This window comes from Mus caroli, chromosome 7 (genome assembly GCF_900094665.2).
Source record: "Mus caroli chromosome 7, CAROLI_EIJ_v1.1, whole genome shotgun sequence".
Classification (NCBI taxonomy): Eukaryota; Metazoa; Chordata; class Mammalia; order Rodentia; family Muridae; genus Mus; species Mus caroli.
Window position 1 is genome coordinate 79,087,918 of NC_034576.1, and position 24,180 is coordinate 79,112,097.

General features: G+C 39.0%; 1 protein-coding gene across 1 annotated transcript in view; it reads left to right on the plus strand.

The window, feature by feature from the left end:
• Positions 1-24,180, plus strand: part of Agbl1 (ATP/GTP binding protein like 1) — an 842,475-nt gene that overhangs the window by 197,004 nt on the left and 621,291 nt on the right. Inside the window, exon 17 of the mRNA XM_021168273.1 lies at positions 3,259-3,412. Within this exon, the coding sequence (XP_021023932.1) occupies positions 3,259-3,412 (154 nt within the window). The remainder of the gene's footprint in view (positions 1-3,258; positions 3,413-24,180) is intronic.

A 24,180-nucleotide genomic window follows, 5' to 3' on the forward strand; every position in this document is an offset into this window, starting at 1 on the left:
ACTCAAACAAATCAATGGCCTTTCTCTACACAAAGAATAAACAGGCTGAGAAAGAAATTAGGGAAACAACACCCTTCTCAATAGTCACAAATAATATAAGAAATACTTTTAAACTCTATTTTGAGACAAAGTCTTGTTGAGTTGCCCAGACAGCCTTGATATCTCTCTGTAGAGCAGGCAGGCCTTGAAATTGTCAGTTACTGGGATTCTAGGCCTGTGATACTTGGCAATAGATATATTTCTCATAGTTTTTACTCATGAAGTTTAGCAATCAATGCATGATGTAGGGAATATTATTTTAATACACACTTCAAAGATGAAAAATTGAGCTATAAGGAGACTACGTTCCTCTAAAACTGAAGGCAGACTGCAAACACAGTGAGACCCAAGCACTCACTCTCCCTTAGCCTTCCTGCTCTTAAGCTTAGTGATATATAGTTTTTAATAGTCAGGAATCAAATATTGCTATGTATATGCATGCAAAACAGTGGTAATATTTTGTCTAATTTATTCCTCTTTCATGTATCCATTTTGCTTTCATCCTTTCTAAAAGTCATTATGTATTATTTAGAAACTAGTTTTTCAACAGTTGTTTTGGTTTAAAATTTACTTAACTTCTCATGACCATAAACTTGACATATGCAGGGCTATTGGATTAAAATCCTCTCTACTATCAAGCACTAAGCAGGCTTCTAGTTCTTTTGAGAGAAGTATAAGTCAAGAAGTTTGTGTGTGCGTGTGTGTGTGTGTGCATATGTGTGTGTGTCCATGTATGATAGGGCTATTTATACATACATATTTACATGGAACTATATACATTTTAAAAATAGACTTAATTTCAGACCCAAGTTCCATTCTGTTTAAGAAATGGCAGTGGTATCAAGTTTAGAATAATAATAAAACCATGAGACATGAGACCAGGTTTTACCAAGAGTAAAGTCCATCTATTAAAAAGAACAGAGATAAGGCAACTGGGCAGAATGTATGGAGAGGATTTGGCTGAGATCTTTGGACCCAGATCAGCTTCCTTTGATCTCTCACTATTTATGGTGGTGTAACATGGTCCTAGAAATGATGCTGAGTGCATGTGTACTGTGTCAGCCTGGGGGAGCCATGAGCCCTGGTACTTGAACTTTTTCACCTGTGTCCTATGTATGTGTGATCATGGTGAAAAACATGTGACAAAATCTTGAGAATTTCTCCTCTCCAAGAAGGAAGGACAAAATTGGGATACTTATTGAAATCTTGAAGTCCAGTTTAAAGGCTGGTGACTTAATGTGGAGGTGGGGGTAGGATTAAGTAAGGATTACGGCATGGTTGTTTCAGATTCATAGACAATGGTTTTGAGGAAAGAGATTCAAATAGTTTTGTGTGGACGCTTGCTTGCTACACTGTTTTATTTTCTTGGACAAGACCCTTGTCAAGTTCATATCCATGTGGACAGTTAGCTCCAGGTGCTGGGTGTCTTGTTTATCAATTTCAAGGAATATGTGACTCCAGGTCAAATTTTCTTGTTCTTCATCCTTATCTTCTTTTCATCTTCTTCTGTCTCCTTTCCCTTTTCTTTTCCTTCTCCAATACCCTTTCAGTTTCTCTTTCTCTCTTCACTTTTCTTCTCTTTTCTTTCCTCTTCCTTGCCATTCTTCAACTTCAGCTATCTTCCTGTCTGTCTCTTGATTTTTGAGCTTACAAATGTGAGCCACTAGTTTCAATTCCTAGTAAAATTTCTGTATCCTCTTGAGGGTAAAAGAAAATCTATACAATTATTGGGTTCCCTTTGTTCCACAACACATTTTATTTTTCTGCAGGTCTCAAATATTTTAGTACTTAACTATTCATAGCCATGCTGTTTCCTTATGCTGTACTTAATACCTTACTTGTTTATTTGTTGGTTTTCTGTTGTATTCATTTTCCATTTCTGCCATAGCAAATTATCAAAAACATAGTGGTTTAAATGAGATAAAAAATAAAACCCTCAAATTATAAGTTTGACATGGATCTCTTTGGACAAATGCCCAAATATTAGAATGTGCTCCTTCTGAAGCCTGAGGGGGTCATTTTCTTGGCCTTTTTAGCTTATAGAAGCTTCTTGTACTCTTATGTTGATTGTGCCACCCTTTATCCTCCATGCTAGGTTAGCAGGTTGAGTTCTCGTTGGTTCTCAGCAACTAGGAAAATGTCTTTGCTTTTAACCACTTATAATTACACGGACTCCAACTGGATAAGGCAGCATAGACTCCTTGTCTCCTGAATATTATCATCTTCACATCTCTGTGCCTATTTAAGTACACACACTTAAGTACACACAAATTTATAGATGAGTACATGCATGCTTAGGGCACATAATTCTGCCAATGTATAAACATTTTCTCTACCATAATATATTCACAAATATATTAAATATTCTCATGATTAGTTTGTGTGTGTGTGTGTGTGTATGTGTGTGTGTGTCTGTGTTTCATTTACCTAGCAGGCTTAGTCATCAAGAGAAAAGGTCAGTTGTTTCTCCTTTGCTCTGTGGATAACTTCCTGATTATAGGGAAAACTTGATATCTTAAACTGGATAATACTTATCCACCAGTACTCCTGTACTGCAGTTGGGCTGGCTATGCCCTCTCTGGTTCTTGAAGTCACTGTAACCAGATAGGGTTCACAGGGCATCTCCAGCATGTTTACAAATCCTTCCCTTGTTATGGTTAGTGCAGATATCCCCAGAGGCCTTAAAGGTTGTTAACTAGGTGTCCTTGTTTCAGTGGCTCTTTCATGTTTTGGGTAATGCTGTGTTTTCAACTAGTATTTACATCTGGAAGTATAGTAGGAACATTCTGTTAACTTAGGATTCCATGGGTAAACTGTCTTTTGTTTTCCTTCTAGATGCTCATAACTTTCCATTAATGCCTCGACCTGCTTTGCCCTGTGCTCCTGGGCTCATAGTCTCTAGTGCTCTGGATATAGTCTGTCATCATGGTAACCACACTATAGTGATAGGAAGAATATTTTATGTCGTTGCCTTCTTATAGTTCAACATACAAACAAATGTCTTATGTAGATGTGCGCGAAAGCAATACTGTCTGTTCAGTTCCACTAAACCTCACCTAAGCACAGCCTCTCATCACGCAAAGCTCTACATACATCAGACAGGTTGAGTTGATAAAAGCACTTCTACTAATTATGAAATTCAGTGAATGAAAGGTATTTCCTGTTTGAGCTATTAGATATATATTAATTATATGTATGTGTATTTTGATTCTGTTCTAGACTCATCTTGAAATTCTGGAAAGAAGCATCGACCACAGGGAAATCTACTTCCGCCATGATGTTCTCTGCCAAACGTTGGGAGGGAATCCATGTCCACTGGTGACAATCACTGCCTTTCCTGAGTCTAACAGCACCGAGCATCTGGAGCAGTTCCGTGAGTAAAATGATGAGGCTTTTCTTGAAAATCTGGCTGAGAGGCTCCTCTGCAGTTTGGGGAATGTACCTTCACTTTCAGAACAGACGGTCTATAATTGAGTGGGGACTTGTCTGTCTTGATAGAAATATATCACCACGTCTTCTTGATATGACATGAAGAGTAAATGTTAATATCATCCTGTTGTTAAAGAATGGGGAAAATGAATTGCTAACTGCCAGGAAGAGGAAATGACCTGTTAGAATACAGAGCAGACCATCAGTGGTGATGACTTCCTTCCTTGTTGAAAACAGACCCAGGTCTCTGAATCACATTTTCCAGCTCTAATCCAGGTTCTCCCCTCTCCATGCTCACTGTTCTATTTCTCTCAGCCAGTATGGCAGGGAAGGAAGGAAGGAGAATCTTTGAGCCCTGTCTGATGAATTTTCTTGGTAGCCTGAGTATCTGTGTCTGAAAGTCTGAGGATGTAGGAGTGTGTAGTCAGTGCTTCTGAAATCAAAGCAAAGCCAAATCAAGAGCACAGATAAACACACTGACATTGAGACACATGCGGATGCACATGAGGTCATACAGACATATGGATACACACAGACAATATACAGATCCATTGTACCCTTTCATACTAGAGTCCTGAGTATATGTTTGACTGACTTGTTACCAATGAGCTTTAGACCTCTGTGAGGCAAGACAGCAAAAGTGAAGGAGGAAACAAAAAGAATTTTGGAAGGTGAAAGAAAAGACTGGAGAATAAAAGCCAAGCTAATGCATTCCCAGAAAATACCATTTTTACCCGGTGAAGTGCTAATCGTGTTCAGGTGACTCTTTGGTAGCTACACAATGTAATTGCTCCCACCCCATCAACAGTTGACAATGGATGCTTAACAACCTGGCTAATCAACAACTGATTATCCCATCTGAATTGACAAGGCCATAAAATGCTTTAATGAATAGTAAGGGGTTTTTAAAAAATTCTCTTATGTGTTTTATGCATTTAAGGGCAATTTCTCAGCAGCAATAGAGTCCTCTACTTGGCAGAGGAGCAGAGCCTGGGACTTGAAGGTAATAATCCCAGGCAATCTTCAGTGAGTAATTATTTAGTTTACAAAGTAGATACATATAATTCTCTGTTTTCCAACTTGTGTTTCTAAAGAGGAGAACATAAGAGTTACATGAAAATATACATTTATTTTAACTAATCATAAAAATACAAAGCAGAAATCAGCCCCCATCGATTCATACTTGATCTCTCCCTGCTTTATTTCTGTTTTCAATGGAATTGTTTCTTGGAGTTTGGGTTTTAGGGCATTCTATTCCTCTGGTAAAATAAGTTCTGAATGCTATTTATGTAATTGCTTAAAATGTATATTTTTCCATGTCTTCCTGCTTAGAAGAACTGTGGCTTAGTATACCTATTCTGCATGGATATCATCCTGGAATTCTTAAATAAATAGTTTCTACCAGGTATTTGTAACATCACAGAAGGAAATTAAAGACTTTGACTTTAATTTGTAAAACACAGGACAATCTTGACATAATCTACAGTGGAATGGACCCTCCCACATCAATTATAAATTAAGAAATGTCCCCATTGTCCTCAGGTCAATTGGCTGAAGGCAATTGAAATTCCCACTTGTCATGTGACTATAGTTATTTGACTAAGTAAGTCAAGTCAGACACAGAAAGACAAATAGTATGTAATCTCATTTATATGTGGGAACTGAAATTATAATTTCCAGAATTAGATACTCTGTTGGTAATTTGTTTTCCATTACTAATTTATTCACTTTATATCTTGATTGAAGCCCTCCCCTGTCCTCCTAGTCTCACCCTTATAAATCCCTAACCCCATTATCCTCTATCCTTGTCTGAGGAGGAGGGAAAGTCCCACGCAGCCCTGGGACATCAAGTTATAGCAAGAATAAGTGCACACTTTTCTACTGAAGCCTAACCAGGCAGTTTAGCTAGGAGAAGAGGGCCCGATGGCAGACAACAGAGTAAGAGACAGCGCTCACTCTAATTTTTAGGGAACCCCATGAAGACCAGGCTGCACATCTGCTACAAATGTGTAGGGCCTAGATCCAGCCCCTGAGTGTTCTTTGGTTGGTGATTCAGTCTCTGTGAGCCCCCATGTGCCTAGGTTAGTTGAATCTGAAGGTCTTTTTGCAGCTTTACCCCTCTTTCTTGAGCAATACTATCCCCTACTCTTCCACTAAACAACTTGAGCTCTGCGTGATGTCTGGCTGTGGGTCTTTGCATCTGTTTCCATCTGCTACTGGATGAAGCCTCTCAGGAGACAGTTATGCTAGGCTCCTGTCTGCAAGTATAAGTATCATTAATAGTGTCTGGGGTTAGATCTCTCACAGGGGATGGGGCTCAAGTTAGGCCACCCATTAGTTGGCCATTCCCTCAGTCTCTGCTCCATTTTTATTCTTGTGTATCTTGCAGGGAGAACAAATTTTGGGTGAAAGGTTTTGTTCCCCTTCCACCACTGAAAGTCTTACCTGGCTACAGGAGATGACCACTTTAGTCTCCATATCCTCAGCAGCTAGGAGTTTCAGATAGGGTTATCCTCATAGACTCCCAGGCACCTCCCCAGTCTCAGGTTCCTGGCCACTATCAAAGATACTCCCTTCACACCAATTCTGTTCTAATCCCAGACCTTCTTTGGCCCCCAATTTGATGCCAGTTTCCCTCCTCAGCCCTTCTCCCACCCAATACTCTCCCTCCACCCACCTCCAATACCTATTTCATTTTCCCTTCTGAGTGAAATTCTTACATCCTCCCTTGGGCCCTTCTTATTACCTAGTTACTTTGGGTCTGTGGACTGTAGCATGGTTATCCTGTACTATATGGCTGATATCCACTTATAAGTGAGTATATACCATGCATGTCTGAGTCTGGTTACCTCACTCAGGATGATATTTTCTAGTTCCATCCATATGCCTGCAAATTTCATGATGTCTTTGCTTTTAACAGCTGAATAGTATTACATCGTGTAGATGTAACACACTTTATTTATTCTTCAATTGAGGGGCATCTAGGTTATTTTCAGTTCCTTGCTATTACGAATAAAGCATCTTCAACAAATGTTGCTGGGAAAAGAATACAAATAAACCCTTATCTATCACCCTGCACAAAACTCAAGTCCAAGCAAGTTAAAGATCTCAATATAGAACCAAACACAGTAAATCTAATAAAAGAGAAACTGGAGAACTTCCTTAAACACAGTCAACCAGACCCAAAACTGTAGTCACATGACAAGTGGGAATCTCAGTTGCCTTCATCCAATTGACCTGTGGACAATGGGGACATTTCTTAATTTATAATTGATGGGGGAGGGCCCATTCCACTGTAGATTATGTCAAGATTGTCCTGTGTTTTGCAAGAAAGTAAGTTGAGCAAGTCATTGAGAACATCCAAGTAAGAAGTATTCTTCTGTGATTTCTGCTTAGTTCCTGCCTCTGGTACCTGTTCTGTTTTAGTTCCTGCCCTACTTTTTCCAGTGATGAACTGTGACATGGAAGAGTAAACCAAAATCCCTCTTCTTCTCCAACTGGTTTTGGTTAGTGTTTGTGAGAGCAATAAAGAATCAAACTAACACAGGCTAAAGTGGTTTTTTCCAGAGATGGATAAGATTAATGGGGGAAAAGAAGAGAGAAGGGATGGCCTGTAGCTATGGCAATGCTGTTGGATAGGTAGAAAACTGGTAATGCTCCACAATGCAGAGAAAGAATTACAGCTGGTAGCAATTCAGTATAATAGTTGAAAGTAGCCAGTACAGATATTTTCGAAACTGCTATTTGAAGTGATTTATATTTCAAAAACTTTGATCAGGTCATTTTCAGTTTAAATATACAAAACCCTCATACTATCTCATAAATATGTACATGTTGTGTATCTATTTAAAAATTTTAAAATTAAAAATTAATGTCCTCAAGAAAGAATAAACAAATATAAAAATTTTGACAGGGGACCTTTCATTTGCATTTTGCTATGGGTTTGAAAATTGTGTATCTGATTCTGAGTGGTCCAAGGTTAATGAAAACATAGGCTTAGCTGATGCTTTTGAATATTATCATATCATTTCTCCAGATCATGCAAGAAAAGTTACAGCCTGTTTTTTTTTTTTTTTTTTATTTACTCACTGAACACACTTATACACACACACATACCCCACACCCACCTTAATTGTATAGATTAAGGCTATATTGGTTCATATTTCTATTTCTATGATAAAGCACCACAAACAGCAATTTGAGGGAGAGGAAAGGCTTTATTTCAGCTTACAGTTCCACATCACAGCCCATTACTGAGGGAAACCAGAGCTAGAACTCACAGCAGGAATCTGGTTGCGATGCAGAAACCATGGAGGGATGCTGCTTAGTGGCTTGCTCCTGTGGCTTGCTCAGTTTACTCTCTTATCAACTCAGAACCACCAGCCCAGGGGTTGATTCACCCCATTGTGGGCTAAGCCCTCCCACATTCAGCAGTAGTCAAAACAATACCTCACAGACATGCCTATGGGCCAATCTTATGGAGACATTTTCTTAATTGTGTTTCTCCTCAGCTGTACCTGTGGCTTGTGTCAAGCTGACATAAAATGAACCAGCACAGTAGCCGATTGTTACCTTCCATTGTGGGGATTAATTTCAGCAAACCCCATTTTACAGGCATGTCAAATGGGACTCACGGAATTCACTACCATGACCACTGGTGGTGCCAGATTTCCAACCTTGTTATTTTCGCTCCAGTGTCTTTAAGCAAAGCAAATGTGTTGACTCCGTCATCATGCTGCAGAAAAGCACAGAGAATATTCTTTTGACTTCAGATCTTTCCTTAGCTCCTTCACATCTCACCACAGGGTTTAGACATAAATGTGAGGGGACATAGACTCTGCGCAGCCATATAATTAAAATTTTTTGTTATATCTTACATCTTTGAAAATTTATGCGTGTATACAATATATCCTGATCATATCCACCTTCCACCCCCTTTCAATTTCTCCTGGGATCTCCCCAACAAATCTCCCTGCTAACTTCATTATTATTTTTAGCATCGTCATTATATTTAACCTACTGAATTCAATTAGTGCTGCCCATAAGCACATTTTGCAGTGCATAAATGCCATCCCTGGGTCTGTAAAATAAGAACAACGCAACACAATATAAACCCAGCTACTCCAAAGTGCAATTAACCATGCCCTGTAATTCAGAAGTAAAACCACTTAAGTTTCTTTGAACCATAGAATGTGATATATTGATTTAGAACACAGCAAATGAGCCAGAGGATCAGGGTTCTTTGCCTCCAGGCCTCTCTCCAGGTGAGCTTAAATTGTCTTACTTGCTTCTTTCCCCAAGAGAGACTGGGACAGCCTCAGTCAGGTGTGTGTTGTTTAGCTGTGACATAGCCTGTTTCTGGTTCAATGGCCACCACTCACCTTTCATAAGGAAGGGTTTTCCCCACTGTGTAGGATTATCACTTGGGTTTTATTTTAGAAACCCAAGAGATAAGGACAGAGCTATGGTGCCCAAGGAAGATTTCCTTCCTCAAGGCTGGTTCCCTTGGGCCATTTGTTGTAAAGGCCTAGAACAGGAAATGTTTTAAGGACAATTTATTGATTACTTTTACTTTTTTCTTGGGTGTAGACTCCAGAGAGTCTCCCAGAGGTATTTATTTAGTTTGATTTATCTTTCAAAACTATTTTCACTTTTTAAAACAGTTACTTTCCTGGGAAGGTTTTGCTTTACTTTCTTGGTAAATAGACCCTCAGCTCAGTTCTTCCCAATTTCCTGGCTCTTCATTTCACCTCTGCTTGGAGACCTGAGGATGATGGTTTCCTACAATGTTCCTAAGAGAAGACTCAAGGCTTGGTACCAGAGACTTCAACCCTCAGAAGCAAGATATTGACAGATCTTCGAGTTTCATCCACATCTGTGCTTTTCAAGTAGGACGATGGCTGGGAAGACTGGGAAAATGCTAATCAAGTCATTATTGAGAAGATAAGCTTCAGGAGACATTGAAGATGTGTGGGGAGCACTTCCGGAGTTAGCTTTGACTGACTTCTTGCTTGTGATTAATCATGAATGAGTCTGCCAATATGTGTCTTTGTTTTAAGTTAAGACCTGCTTTATACCCTGCCAAGTTCCTCTGCTTCCACATACATCCTTGAGAGGCTGTCCTTGCCTGAAGGAAATGGCCTTAGTCAAACATAGATACTGTGTACCATAAACTTGCCATGTAAGGATTTGTGGTCATTGTTTATCTTCCTGGAATTGGTCATGTTTTGTGTTGCTTGCCTTTAAAAGACACTGAGAAAATACACTTGTTCACTCACATGGTATTGACCACAGCACTTCCATCTCTGTCTCTTTTCATCTTCTTTCTGCCTTTCCTATAATCATCCTCACTCCCCCAGTCGGGGTTCCCACATTGACTGACTGACTGGCTCCAGCAAAGATGAAAAGAGCCCTCTCGAAGACAATGAACAGCTCAGTTTAGAATCATGGTTCAGGAGGGATGTGTGAGGCACTGGAAAGTTAGGAAATCCAGATTCTTCCTAACTGACAAAGTGTGGGTTCTATAAGGAGCTTGGGATATTGGTTATCTTAGGTTCCTCCTAATTGATAAAGTCTGTGCTACCTAAGGAGTGCAGGGCATGTGAGACATGCACAGTAGACAGGGAAGAATAAGGAGTGAATAGAATGTAATAGGATGAGACAGATGCTCCAACAGGATAGAACAGAAGACAGCTAGCTCATGAGCAGGCTTACAGATAGTTTTGGTTGGCAAGGTCAATCCAGAAAACTCCTTTTCCTGCTTTCTGAGGCGAGAATCTGTTAGTTAATGCTGGTTTAGCACAATTACACCTAGTCTATTTAAGGGTTTTTTTTTTTTATCTTTATTATATGTAAGTACACTGTAGCTGTCTTCAGACACTCCAGAAGAGGGAGTCAGATCTCATTAAGGATAGCTGTGAGCTACCATATGGTTGCTGGGATTTGAACTCAGGACCTTCGGAAGAGCAATTGGGTGCTCTTACCCACTGAGCCATCTCACCAGCCCTTAAGGTTGTTTTTTAAATGTGTATGTTAATAAGCATTCTGTCTTTTGAACAGAAAAGGATTTATCCTCAGTCTACACTTGTTGGAAGTTTACATGTGTGTGTGTGTGTGTGTGTGTGTGTGTTTCTCTGTCTGTCAGCATTCTTGGATTTGAACTGAGAGAAGATGCTGAAGTTTAGCAGAAATTGAGAGCACTTTAAAGTAAAGAAAGTCTCGAGTGGTCATTATTCACACAGACCTTAGTGGAAGTGGAGGGGAGTCTTGGGTCTCATTACTTATCCAAACCTGGTGAGGAGAGCAGTTCTGCATTTTTCTTGACTCAGCCATTTCCCCAATCATTCCTGTTTTTTCTTTCTTTCTTTTTTTTTTCTTTGTACACAAAATATGCTGGCTCTGTGAGCACATTTCTCTACTTCCTCCTCCTCCTCCTCCCCACACCTCTGGGAATTGAACCTATAGCCTTACCATGGTAAACAAGCCCCCTACTGCTCTATTGCCAACTTATCTCCCAAACACTTCTCCTTTAAAAATAAATATAAAATTTTTAATTTATTCTTTGAAAACTTTAGACATGCACATAATCTGTTTTGATCATATCTACTCACCACTCTCTCCACTCTTCGAGGACAACTCCATCTTCCATATTCCTTCCTCAACTTCATATTCAGCTTCTTACAAAAAAAAATGAAAGAGTTCAATTAGTGCTACGCATATACAGATCTTATTTGTATAGGTGTATAGGGCCAGCTACTGCTGCAAACACAGCTGAAGAAAATGGATTCTGTCCTCCAATAGCTATAAATACTAGTGATGCTCCCTGAGGTAGGGGTGTGTGTGTGTGTATGTGTGTCTGTTTGGGTGTTTACCTCATTTATAGATGAAAACTTCACAGACACTCTCTGCACTTTGACCAGTTTTGAGGCTCTGTATGAGCCACCATAAACTGTGAAAATATTTTCTGAGGAGGATGAAAAGCAACAACACTAACCTATGGGTGTTTGAGGTCTTTAAAAGGCAATTGGATGCTGTGTCTATTTAGTAAAATAATCACAGTAGGTTCTTTCTTAGGACCCATGATTTTCCCAGCTACATATTCATGGTCAGGCTTGTAGAACCAGGTATGTGTTCCTTCTTGTGTAATAGGCTTTAAATCCAACCAGAAACCAGCTGGTTACTCTTAAAACATTAAAACAACTATTTCTTCCATAGGCATATTTTGTCAAGTCAGTCATTATGTTGGCTCATAGGGTTCATGGCTTAGTGCGTTGATGGCTTTTCTCCTGAATTAAGCTACCCAGAACCTTCCAGCCCTATGAGATAGCCAGCAGAAAGGCAGCTTCCAGTTCAGTGTCAGGATGATTTCTCCCAGCCCTGTGATCAAAGTGTGTGGTAGCTTCAGCAGTGGTTTTACTATCAAATTCTAGTGGCAACCAAGAGCAATGCCAATAGCCTGTCTTGTTTTAGGGCTTTCATGGATTTCCCTTATCCATGGAAATCCTATGAAAGCTCATAGGAAGGTATATCATGCCTGACAGTGGGCTTTCTTCTTAGCACCTATGACTAGGAGGACTGAGAGGAGCAACATCTCACCCCACACCCTATTCTTTTAGGATAACTCCATTAAACACAGACACACATACACACATACACACACACACACACACACACACACACACACACACACACACACACACACACACAGGAGTGGCTGACAGGCTGTGGTAGAACTATTCCAACAAAGGCTGTCTCTCAACAGAAAGTCCAAGAATCCACTAGTTGTTGTCCCTGAAGCTGGGTTTATCAGTTGGTCTTCAGTATACATCAGAATCCTAAAGAAGTAGGCTCTATTACCATGAAAAAATGAACTTGCCAGCTAACTCCAAGGCCAGCAGGCAAGGAGCAAGCACTTTCTTCTTCCATGCCCTCTATAGAGGCTACCACCAGAAGATGTAGTTCAGATATAAGGTGGAATTTTTTTTCCACCTCAAAAGATTTGGATTGGGATGGGACTTTCTACCTGAAATGATTCATTCATGAAAAATTCTTTACAGGTGTACCCAGATGTTTGGGTTATGGTTTATTTCATATATGGTCAAGCTGAAAACTAAGAATAACTATCATGTATGTTTTATCTGTCTGTATGTGTGTATACCACTTACATGACTGGTGTCTGCAGAGCCCAGAGTATGGCATCAGATCACCTGGAACTGGAGCTAGAGATGGCTATGAACCACAGGTGAGTGCTAGGAATGGAATTCAGGTCTGTCTGGAGGAGCTGCTAGTGCTCTTAATTACCAAGCTATCTCTCTAGCTCCAATAAAATTCTATTGTATGTGTGTGTCTATTAAATTATCATTATACAGTCATTAGTTGATGAAAATGAAGGCTGATTTCATTTACTAGACATAAATAGAACAACAGTATATGCCATGAGCAAACAATTATGTCATAGAATAAGTCACTTTGAAGATGTGACAAGGGATCATATATTTATGTTAACCTTCTGAGAAAACTCCACACTGAGTGCCACAGTGGATACTTTTCTGTCTCCTCATGTTGTTGTCAGCGTTGGTTGTCATCTTCTCTTATCCTTAGCCATTCTGACTGGAGTAGCATAAAAATCTTGAAATATTAGAAATTCACCTTTACCTGTGGGCTAGGGCTGTTGAACACTTAAAAACGTATTCCTTAGCCACTTGTATTTCATCCTTTCAGAACTTACTTTTCCTTCCATAATCCACTTTTTAATTGGATTGTCTACTTGGTGTTAGAGTTTTAAGTTCTCTGTGTATTCCAGACACCAGCTCTCTGTCATATGCATAGGGGACAGCCATTCTTCCCCTCTGCTGGCTGCCTCTTTCCACAAGCAACAGTTTCTTTTGCAGTGTTTTCTAATGTCATGAGGTTCCGTTTGTAGACTGTTGGTCCTATTTCCTACATGGCCATCCAGGTTTCCATTCAGAAAGTCCTTGTCTGACATAGAACCTGAAGTGTACTCCCTGTGCTTCCTGTTAGAAATGTCGGGGGTTTGTCATTCATTTCTAATTGATTTTTGTGCAGAGTGAGAGATAAGGGTCAATATTCATTCTTCTACATGCAGATATCTAGTTTTCCCAGCATCATTTATTGAAAATTGTCCTTTTTCTCCAATGTGTACCTCAGGCTTCTTTGTTAAAAACCAGGCAAGGGTTGGTATGTGGATGTGTATCTGGGTTCACAATTATACTCCATCAATCCATGTCTTTTGTTGTTGTTCTAGCACCATACTGTTTTTACTACTATGGCTTTGTAATCATGAATGGTAATACCTCTAGCAATATTTTTATTGTTTGGGATTGTTTTGGCTATCCAGGGACTTCTGTTTTCACATGAATATTAAAATTAAAAATTTAAATTAAAAAAATATTGTGAAAAAATTCATTGGAAATTTGATGGAAGATTGAATTGAAATTTTGGATTGCTTTTGGTGAGATGGCATCTTCTGGTGCCCTAGAGTTTTCATTACATAGATCTTTCTGTGCTTTGGCTGGGTTTTTTCAACAGTGTGTTTGAGGTTACCTGTTATGAGACTGTTTCTGTGGTGATTTCTTTCTCTATATAATTGCCTGTATTATTATATTGGAAAGCTACTGATTTTTGGTTTGTTAATTTTGCAGCCAGCTACTTCACTGAATATGCTTTCCAAGGTGTTCTAGCAATTTCCTGTGTGGTGGTCAGGGGCTCTTATTCATGGAATCATATCATATGCAAATAGGGGTTAACTTGATTTCTTTTTTTTTTTTTCCTACTTGTATCCCTTTTATCTTCCTCTTTGTCAGTTTATTTAGGGTTTAAAGTACTGTACTGAATAGCAAGGTTAAGTGTCTTGCTCCTGATCTTAGTGAGGATGCTTCGAGTTTTTGTCCATTTGACATGATGATTATGACTGTTTTGCTATATTTAATCCTTTATTATGGTGTGGTATACTGTGCCCAGCATTCATTTTATGAAGAAATGCTAGTTTTTGACAAGGGACTTTTTGTTCTGCATCTTTTGAAATGTGATGAGTTTTGCTCTTAAGTACACCTATGTTGGGGATTATATTTATTGCTGTACATATATTGAACCATTTCTGTATTCCTGGACTGATGCCACTTTGATCATGTTTGATGATCTTCTGGGTATGTTACTGAATTTAGCTTGTAAGTATTTTATTGAGAATTTTTGCATATTTTGAGAATGGCCTATGGTTTTGTTGTTGTTGTTTGCTTGTTTGTTGTTGTGTCTTTATCCGATTTTGATATTAGGGTAACACTGGCTTTGGAAATAGAGGTTGGAAGTTTTTTTTTCTATCTTAGATGCTGTGGTATTGGTTCTTCTTTGAAGGTCTGGTAGAATTCTGCATTGAATCCATCTTGCTTCTTGCTTTGGTGTTTGTTTGTTTGTTTGTTTGTTTCTTTTGAGGGAGGAGATTTTTAAATTTCTGCCTCGATCTTAGTGTTTGCTGTAGTTCTGTTTAAATTTACTTCATCTTGGTCTAGATTTGATATATCATATGCATCTAAATATTGAGCCATTTCTTTTAGATTTCCTAATTTAGTGAAATATAGTTTTAATGTCCTCATGTTTGTCTGAATTACTCCAGTGTCTGTTGTAATGTTTCCTTTTTCATCTTTAATTTTGTTAAATTATGTCATCTCTTCCTTTTCAATTTTTGGTTAATTTGAGTCAGGCTTTGTCAATCTTGTTTATCTTTTTAAAGAACCAGTCAATTTTTCACCCATTCTTTGTATTGTTTCATTCATTTCTTCTTCATTAATTTTCAGCTCAATATTTGTTATCTTTGTCTTTTGCTTTTAGAATTGGCTTGGTCTTATTTCTTGATTGCCTTAAGGATAACAATATGGTTGTTGGAGATATCTTTGATTTTTCAGTATTAGTGCTTAGAGCAATAAATTCCATTCTAATATTACTTTTATCACATTCCATAGATTTGAGTACGTCATGTTTCATTTTTATTTCATTCTAGCAATCTTTAAAGTTTTCTTCTTAATTTTATCAATGGAATTGAGTCCATCGTTCAGGAATGTGCTGTTTAGTCTTTATAAACTGAAAGTACTATGTGTATTTCTGTAGTTTTTATTGATACTTTTATTCCATCATTATCAAATAGAGTACAGGGCTTAATTAATTTTCCTTCATTTGTTCCAATTTGCTTTGTGTTCTAATATGTGCCCTTTTTAAAAGAAAGTTCATGAGTTTCTCTGAAGGATATGTCTATCCTCTTTGATGTTTACATGACATATTCTCTAGATGTATTTTTGGCCCAATTGATCTATGATGTCACTTAACTTAAATATATATTCACTCTTTTTTTTTTTTTTTGGTCAGTCAGTCTAATGGTGAGAATGAGGTATTAAATTTACCTACTATGTCTCTGATGGAAATTAATTTATTAATTTGTGTTTTTTTAACCTAGTAATATTTGCTTTATAAAATAGAATGAACCCATGTTTGGTATATTTAAATTACAATTATAGTCAGTCTCTCTCTCTCTCTCTCTCTCTCTCTCCTCTCTCTGTATAATTTCCTCTTGATAGATGCCCCCATTGGTTAACATGAAGTGATCCTCTATATTTTCTGATTAGATTTGATCTGACTTAACTCTTATCTGTTAGTTTGTGTCCTTTGGTTTGGGAGTTGAAACATTAATATTCAGAGTTATCATTGGTTTTTGTCAACTGGACACAACTGGAGTCATTTGGACAAAAGGAACCTCAACTGAAACTAGACACTGGGAATTCTATTTGTCATTTTCTTGCTCCTGAGTTGTAAAAGAAAGCTGGAGGAAACCAGTAAGCATTGTTACTCTGAGGCCTCTGCTTCAATTATTGGCTCCAGGTTTCTTCCCTGACTTTCCTCAGTGATGGGGTAAGATCTGAGGGTTTGAAGATGACATAAACACCTTGCTTTCTAAGATGCTTTTTGTTATGATGTTTTATCAGAGCATAGAAACCCTGAGTAAGATAAGGAGTATTGCTTCCTGCTAATTTTATTTTATTTTTTATTCTGCTTGGACAATTTTCTGTTGTGTTAATTTTTTTTTTTTACTTTTACTTATTCATCTTATGTCCTTCTCATTGTCCTCCTCCCCACAGTCCTTCCTCCATCCTTCCTCTCCTTCTCCTCTAAGTGGGTGGGGTCCCACTGGATATCCCCTAAGCTCTAGCAATCGAGTCTCTGTGGGGCTAGGCACATCCTCTCCCACTGAGGCCAGACAAACAGCCACCTAGAAGAATATATCCCATGGGAAGGCAACAACTTTTGGGATAGCCCCAGTTCCAATTGTTTGGGACTCACATAAAGACTGAGCTGCACATATGCTACATATGTGCAGGGAGGTCTAGGTCCAGCCCATATATGCTCTTTGGTTGGTAATTCAGTCTCTGAGAGCTCCATGGCCCACGTTAGTTGACCTTGTTGGTCTTCCTATGGAGTTCCTATCCACTTCTGGCTGCAATCCTTCTACAAGAGTCTCCAAGGTCCATCCACTGTTTGGCCATGTATGTCTGCATCTGTCTGAGTCAGCTTCTGGGTGGAGCCTCTCAGAGGGCAGCCATGCTAGACTACAAGCATAGCAGACTGTCATTAATAATGTCAGGGACTGGTGCTTGCCTATAGGATGGGTCTCAAGTGCTGGTAATTGGTTGGCTATTTTCTCAGTTTCTGCTCTCCTCCTTCCCTGTCCAGCATTCTTGTCAACACAATACATTTTGGGTTAAAAGTTTCATGGGTGAGTTAGTGTCCCTATCACTTTTAAGCTAGTGTCTTAGAATCATTTTTTTCCCCTCTATCTCAGTCTCTTGAAAGTGTTCACAATTCTTTTAAGTCTAAAGTAGTCTGTCCGGTATCATCTCGGGAGCAACTTGATTGTCATAGCTCTTTTAGATCTCATAGAAAGTTCTTCTTTCACCTTCAGTCCTGATAGCTTTGTTGGGTATATCCGACTGGATCTGATAGTTGTGATATTTCTGAATTTGAAATACATAATTTTGAGCCCTTGCTTTTGAATTTTTGATTAAAATCAGCAATTATTTTGATTGGTCTGCTTGTATATGTGATTTAACCTTTCTCTTTTGCAGCTTTCAATATATCCTCTTTTTGCTTTGTATATTCTGTGTTTTAACTATAATAAATTATTTGAGTTTCTATGCTGGTTCTAGTGATTCAGCATCTTATATGCCTCTTATATCTGGTTGGAGTTCTTTTTCCTTACGTTTGTAAATTTTTTACCTATGGTTTTACTAAAATATTTTCCATGCTTGTTGAATTAAATGATTCTCCTTTTCGTACGTATATCTATGTTTCCCCAAACTATTATATTATGTGTTACATATAAGTCTGTTATATTGGTAAGCTCTCCAATAATATTTTTATCTGACTTGTCATTTGTTTTTCACTAATTTGGTTTGCTTTTTCTTCAGTATTTCTCTCTTTATTAGACTCCATTTCATATAATGAGTTGATTTCTCTTTTTCCATTAATCTCTTTGTGTTTGTTTCTTGGAAAATGATCATGTGTACTTTGAATTATTTGACTACATTTATAATGATTTATTCGAATTCTGTATCTGGAGCTACATGTAAGATACTTTTATCAGGGGGCTTTGCTATGGGATTAGTAATTTGGGGAGGTAATAGTTTGTCTTGATTTTTATATTATGTGTGTGTGTTGTGTGACTATAATTGTATGTATTTCCTGGGAATTAGTCATCTGGTTAGATCATTGGTTAAGATAGTTGTCATTTGGGGCTTCTTTATTACTGATTGATTGATTGATTGATTGATTGATTGATTGAGCTAGGGTCTCCGTATGTAGCCTTGGCTGTCCTAGAACTCACTATGTACACTAAATACAGTTCAAACTCACAGAGATATGCCTGTCTATTTCTCTTCCATGCTGGAACTAAAGGCACATGCCACCACCATACTTGGCTATGTTGTTTCAGATGTATTTGAAGTTACCCCTCTTTATTCAGTGGGGGCATTTTCAGTGTTCATGAGAGATCAGATTGTAGTCCAATTGTAATGTTTTCCTCTGTTAGACTGGTGTTCCAGAGGTCAGATTGAATTTTCACTCTATTCCTGGGAGTTGAGTGCTGTCTTCAAAAGCAGGTACTAACCAGCAGTTAACCTACTCTTATAACAGCGTGGCAGGTAACTAGTAAACATTTCTTAAGTTCTTATTTGTTTAGGGAATAAAGGGACCCAATAGTACTACTATGCATGCCAATCCTTTAGTTATTGTGGTGTGAGTGGAAAGGAAAAGACAAAAGCAGACATTAGGAAAGGGACACACACAGGAGTGGGGATAATAGAAGCAAAGGAAAAAATATAGGGTGGAGACTGTGAGTGTTTGGTTAACAATATACCGTAAAGGGAGGCAGTAGAGTCATGTATTGTATATAGTAAATCAGGCTAGTATATCATAAATTATAAATCTGGACTTTGGGAGGTATAACAATAATGCATGCATATGGGAAAAGAAGAAAGGAAAAACAAACAGAAAGTCAAAAAAGGGGCAGGGGATGGACATAAAGTCACACAGAGACAACTAAATGGTAAGAGATGAGAATGTTAGGAGATAGAGTGAACCTGCTGCATTGACCTAGGGTGTTCTGTGGGTGAGGAATCCCTGCAGTTGGAAGGACAGCTGAGAGGAGAAATGAGATAATGGAGATACTGACTTGGGTGTTGATTTCATTTCCTCAGTGGGTTTGTTGTGTTTTCCTAGTCCTGGCCTGGGCTATGCTGGATGCTGATTTTGACCTGTGCTCCTTTCTTCCTTCACTTTTATGTGGAGGTGTTTTGGGGGTGTGTGTGGGTGATGGTGAGTGACTAGCTGAGGACAGATAAGGCAAGTTCCCCCCCCCCAGCTATGGTTGAGGTAATACTGTTGGTCTGCCAGCAAGAGGGGCATGCTGTACCCAAAGCATTGTTCCGAGGTTTTGTTTAGTTCCTATAGTTTTACTGGTTCCTGTTGGGTGCTATAAATCCCCACCAGTAGAGCGTGTGTCGATTTCCTGCTCGAGCTCATTCCAAGGTTTGCTATTACTTCAGATTCTGCTGGATTTTGCAGTTATGTCAGCAGCTGCTTTGAGTGGTGTGGTTTCAAGCAAGAAATCCAGCCTGATGGTAGAGAAAGTTGGTAGGTCTGATGGGAGAGGAAGTTGGTGGGTCTGATGGGAGAGGAAGTTTACTTAGCCATTGCCCTGATCTGTTTCTCTAGCTATGCTCATTTGCTTACTCCAACACAGCTCTAGGCCATCACCTTACTCTGAAGTCTGCCTTGTTGCTTTTTTAAATTGAAAATATTTTCTTTTTCATATACTATATTCTGATCATGGTGTCCCCTCACCAAACACCTTCCAGACTCTCCTCACCCATTTGCCCACTGAACTCTCCGCCTTCATTCTCTTTAGAAAATTACCCAAAAGACCAAACCAACCAAACTTATTGAAAAATAAGTAACAAAGAGAAAACATTTTTTAAACAAACCAGTAAATACCTCTGACAAATGATCTTGCTAAGTTGTCTAGGCAAACCTTCAACATGTGACCTGCCTAACCCAACCCACTGTAGAGTTTACAGGCCTCATGCCTCTAAGAGATAATGGTTCTTACTTAATACCATTGCCTCCACTCCCGTACTTCTTGCCTTCATCTCCATTTTGCATATGGCAGCCAAGGAAAGCTCATAACCAGCCTTTAGCCAGGAGAATGGGAAGTGGCCACTTGAGAAGGAGACTCCAGACCATCATCAATCCATATTCTCCAACATCCTATCCTTTTCTTGCTGTTTCAGGAGAAATTTCCTAAGAAATGTGTACGATCAAACCACATACTACTTATTAAAGATGGACAGCATTTTGCTAACCTACTTTCTCTACATTCCCTCCATAATATCATATTCTAAAGGATCCATTTCTGCATGGAGAAAATTGACCCATTTTATCCTATAGATTTACATTCTGTAATGAGTGTTTCTTATTTCTCAGAAACTTTTTGACCAAATTGGACTCATACAAACATATATACATATGTGTGCACACACATATATGTGTGTGTCCTTATGACATTCTCTTGACTGTAAGAGAACTATGAAAGGGGATTGTTGCTCTACAGACCTCTTCTAGACAGGGCATCTGATCCTCTCCTTAGCAATTCCTATTCTCTTGCAGAGTCACTATTGCCCCAGTGGATGGCGAGAAGCCAAGAAACAACAAAGGTGCATGAGGGGGTGGATATGCTATTTTTGCAACTGAGGCACCGCCACTCTGCACTTATTATAGCTAAAAAGCAGAGCATAACCTTTCTATGTCTCTGGAGCTGAGATAATCTCACTCTACTGCCTGGGTCTCCCACAGTTAGCATGCTGTTCTTTCCAGGGAGCCAAGGTGGAGGGAGCTGAGGAGGCTGCACTTGTGGTTGTTAAAGAATACCTTTCCCTTTTTTCTTTTGCTTAAAATTGTTCTTACAAAAGCAATGTTCTATTCAGTCTGCCATTATGCTAAAAGCTTTTCCTTGGAAGACAATAGCTGTTCTCAGAGAAAAAAAAAAAAGATTTACATGAGGTCCCAAGGGTGTAATGAGCTACCACAAGGCACCTGCCTCGGGTTGGGAGTTGTCACTTGTAAGTGGTTTTAAATTAGAACCAAGTGGAAAAATACACGGTTATAGACTTCCCCTTTTGGCTTCTTTGCAAATCATTTCCCACCCTCTCTGGCCTTTGTCTGTTTGTGAGATGCATGATCTGGTATGGAGGACAGAGCTTTCTCCGAGGGAGAGCTAAGAGTGACAACAGAGGCAATGTAAAACAGAAACTCAAGTCAAGTGAAAAGCCTCTCAATCTCAGAAATTTCTGCATGACTTTATTTTGAAACCTCCCAAAGGCATGTGCAACCAAGCAATGCTATGGAGAAACTGGAGTTTTAGAGAGTGGAAATGGTCCACTTTGGGTCACTTAGCTAAGGGGGAGTAGAGGCAGTGCTAGACCTCAGACCTCCAGCCTCCTACTGAGCCTGCTTCTTTTATTCTCTATGGGGTGTGAAGTCGTTGACAAAGCTTTGAGTGACACAGAATAATTGTAAGAACATATTGTTATGTCTCTTTGAACATCTTAAATAAAGAGTTAGAATTAGAGACCCTGGAGTGTATGCTTTTCTTGCCTTGGGGTTTTCATTATTCCAAACATACAGGGCACAGAATCATGCTAGGCAGCAGGAATACAAAGCCAATATTATTCCATCTTTTGCCATTGACATGCTCATAGTCTGTTGGGAGTGTGTGTGTGTGTGTGTGTGTGTGTGTGTGTGTGTGTGTGTGTAAAAGTTATGTAAACAGGTCATTATAATAGAATTGTGTCTTATGTCACTATTATGTTGCTGTGAAGAGACGCCATGACCAAGAACATTCATAATAGAAATCATTAGTTGGGACCTTGCTAACAATTTCAAAGGTTAGTCCATTATTATCCTGGTGGGGAGTATGCAGCATGCAAACAGATACTGGAGCAGTAGCTGTGAGCTCCATCCTCATCCATAGGCAGAGAAGAAGAGACTGGGCATGGAATGGACTTTTTGAAACCTCAAAGCCCACCCCCAGAGATACACTTCTTCCAACAAGGCCTTATCTACTCTAACAAAGTCACATCTCCTAATCCTTCTAATCATTCACAGAGAGTGCCACTGCCTAACAACTGAGCATTCAAATACATAAGCCCATGAGGGTCATTTCTATTCAAATCACCACAACAAGGTACACTGAAAAAGAAGAGGAAACTAAGTAAGTAAAGTGGAGGCACAGAGAAGAGAGGATTTATCATAGGTAGACTTATCCACACAAGGTATCCCATATAAACCCCACAGGCATGGTACTCTCATATTGATAAAACTTCAGAGAAACTGTAGTTGAAAATCCAAAAGGTATCAAAGCACTGTCTCACTTTTCCTCGAGACTATATAAAAGAGAGTCTGCAAAACACACCTAAACCACCTTCAGTTTGTTTTTTTCTCATGCATTTCTGCACACATAAAAAATGAGGACTTACATATAAAATATTACTCTCTTAACAAAAACACCTCACACTCTGTGGCATTGAGGCCAGTTGAGTAGGCCTTTGTTGCATCCAGTTTTGACCAGGTCATGTCAATTAAAGAAAGACTAAGAATCCCTCCTCTCAAACTAGTTGAAGGAGGTGGGAAAGATTATAAGACCTATAGGTAAGTAAATTGGTGTATATTATAGCATATAGATACTTTATTCTTACAAGGGTTTATGCATAGGCATGAAATACAGTGCCCGGGCTCCTTTTGAATTCTATTTTGAGGCAAGATCTCACTGAGTTGTTTAGGTTAGCTGTAAGAATATAATCTCTGACTCACACTCCTGAATAGCTGAGGTTACAAGCTGATATGAACAAGATTGCCTTATTCTTACAAAAGATTGTTTGGTAATCATAGTTGCCTTTGAATTAAGAAATAAATCACTGTTATGCCATTATTGGGCATAATAAAAAATGTTAAAGAATGTTTCAATGAAATTGTTGTTTGGTCTGCTTCTACATTCAAGAGGGTTGTGTGTCTGTGTGTGTGTGTGTGTGTGTGTGTGTGTGTGTCTGAGATTTTGTGAGATAGAAAAACATCATACCAGGAACAGAATCAACTAGGTATGATTCTGTGAAGGTCAGGTCAAAATAGCATGGGGGAAGACTGACAAGTATAAGGTGGTAAAAGTAGTTTGGGTTAAATGGGAAATGATCTTCATTTTCATATCAGGAACATTTTTAAAAAGACAGTGATGACTTACTTGTATATTAAAAGCAGGACAGTAAGATCAGATTCATCTCTGAGGGTAAGTCTTGAGACAATAATGTGGGAAAAGTTTTGAAGTGATCAAGATAATGATGACACGGAGTTCATATGCATGTAGACCCATGATCCAAACTCACTAGAGCACAAAGCTTGCCTTTGCCATTTATCACAGCTATGACCCTGTGATACAGAACTCTATTGTCTGCCACCAACATGGCTGTAATTAAGGAAACTTCATAAGAACAGGGCTATTGATGGACGATGTGGAGAGAATTACTTGATTTTCACTTGAATTTTACTCACTCTCCTCTCATTCCCAGCTGTACATCATTCCTCCCTAGCTACTTGTGGTCTCCCAGGATTCAAGAGTGTATAGGGTGTGGAAAAAAATAACTCAACTGGAAAAGACACAATGCTTTTATGCAGTTTTTGTGAGTTGTTGCCTACACTGGGGTAGGGGCTTTGCTAATGCAGTTTCTTAAGCCATTCATTCTCTTATAAACTACTTTACTATATGCACTGGTTCACTAAACTGGACTGAGGTAGAACCGGCACTTTGGCCTGTCATTCATTTCTGACTGGGGTGAGAAAATGTTTGTTCACTTCTTCCTAGGAAAAGTAAATATGAAGCATGGGAAAATATGCTCAAATAGATACCTTGGTTTCCCCTTCTGTAAACAGTGCATACTAATAGTACCTACTTTGACCCGTCCAGAAGGTCCAGTTATTCGAGGGTCTTGAGGGGACCTTCTCCTAAGAACCAAATGGGGGGGTAGAGAGAGATGAGGGTCTTGTGCGGATAATGACACGGAAACATTCTGGATTGCATCAAGACCCCAAAGTTTTGAGAAAGGCCCA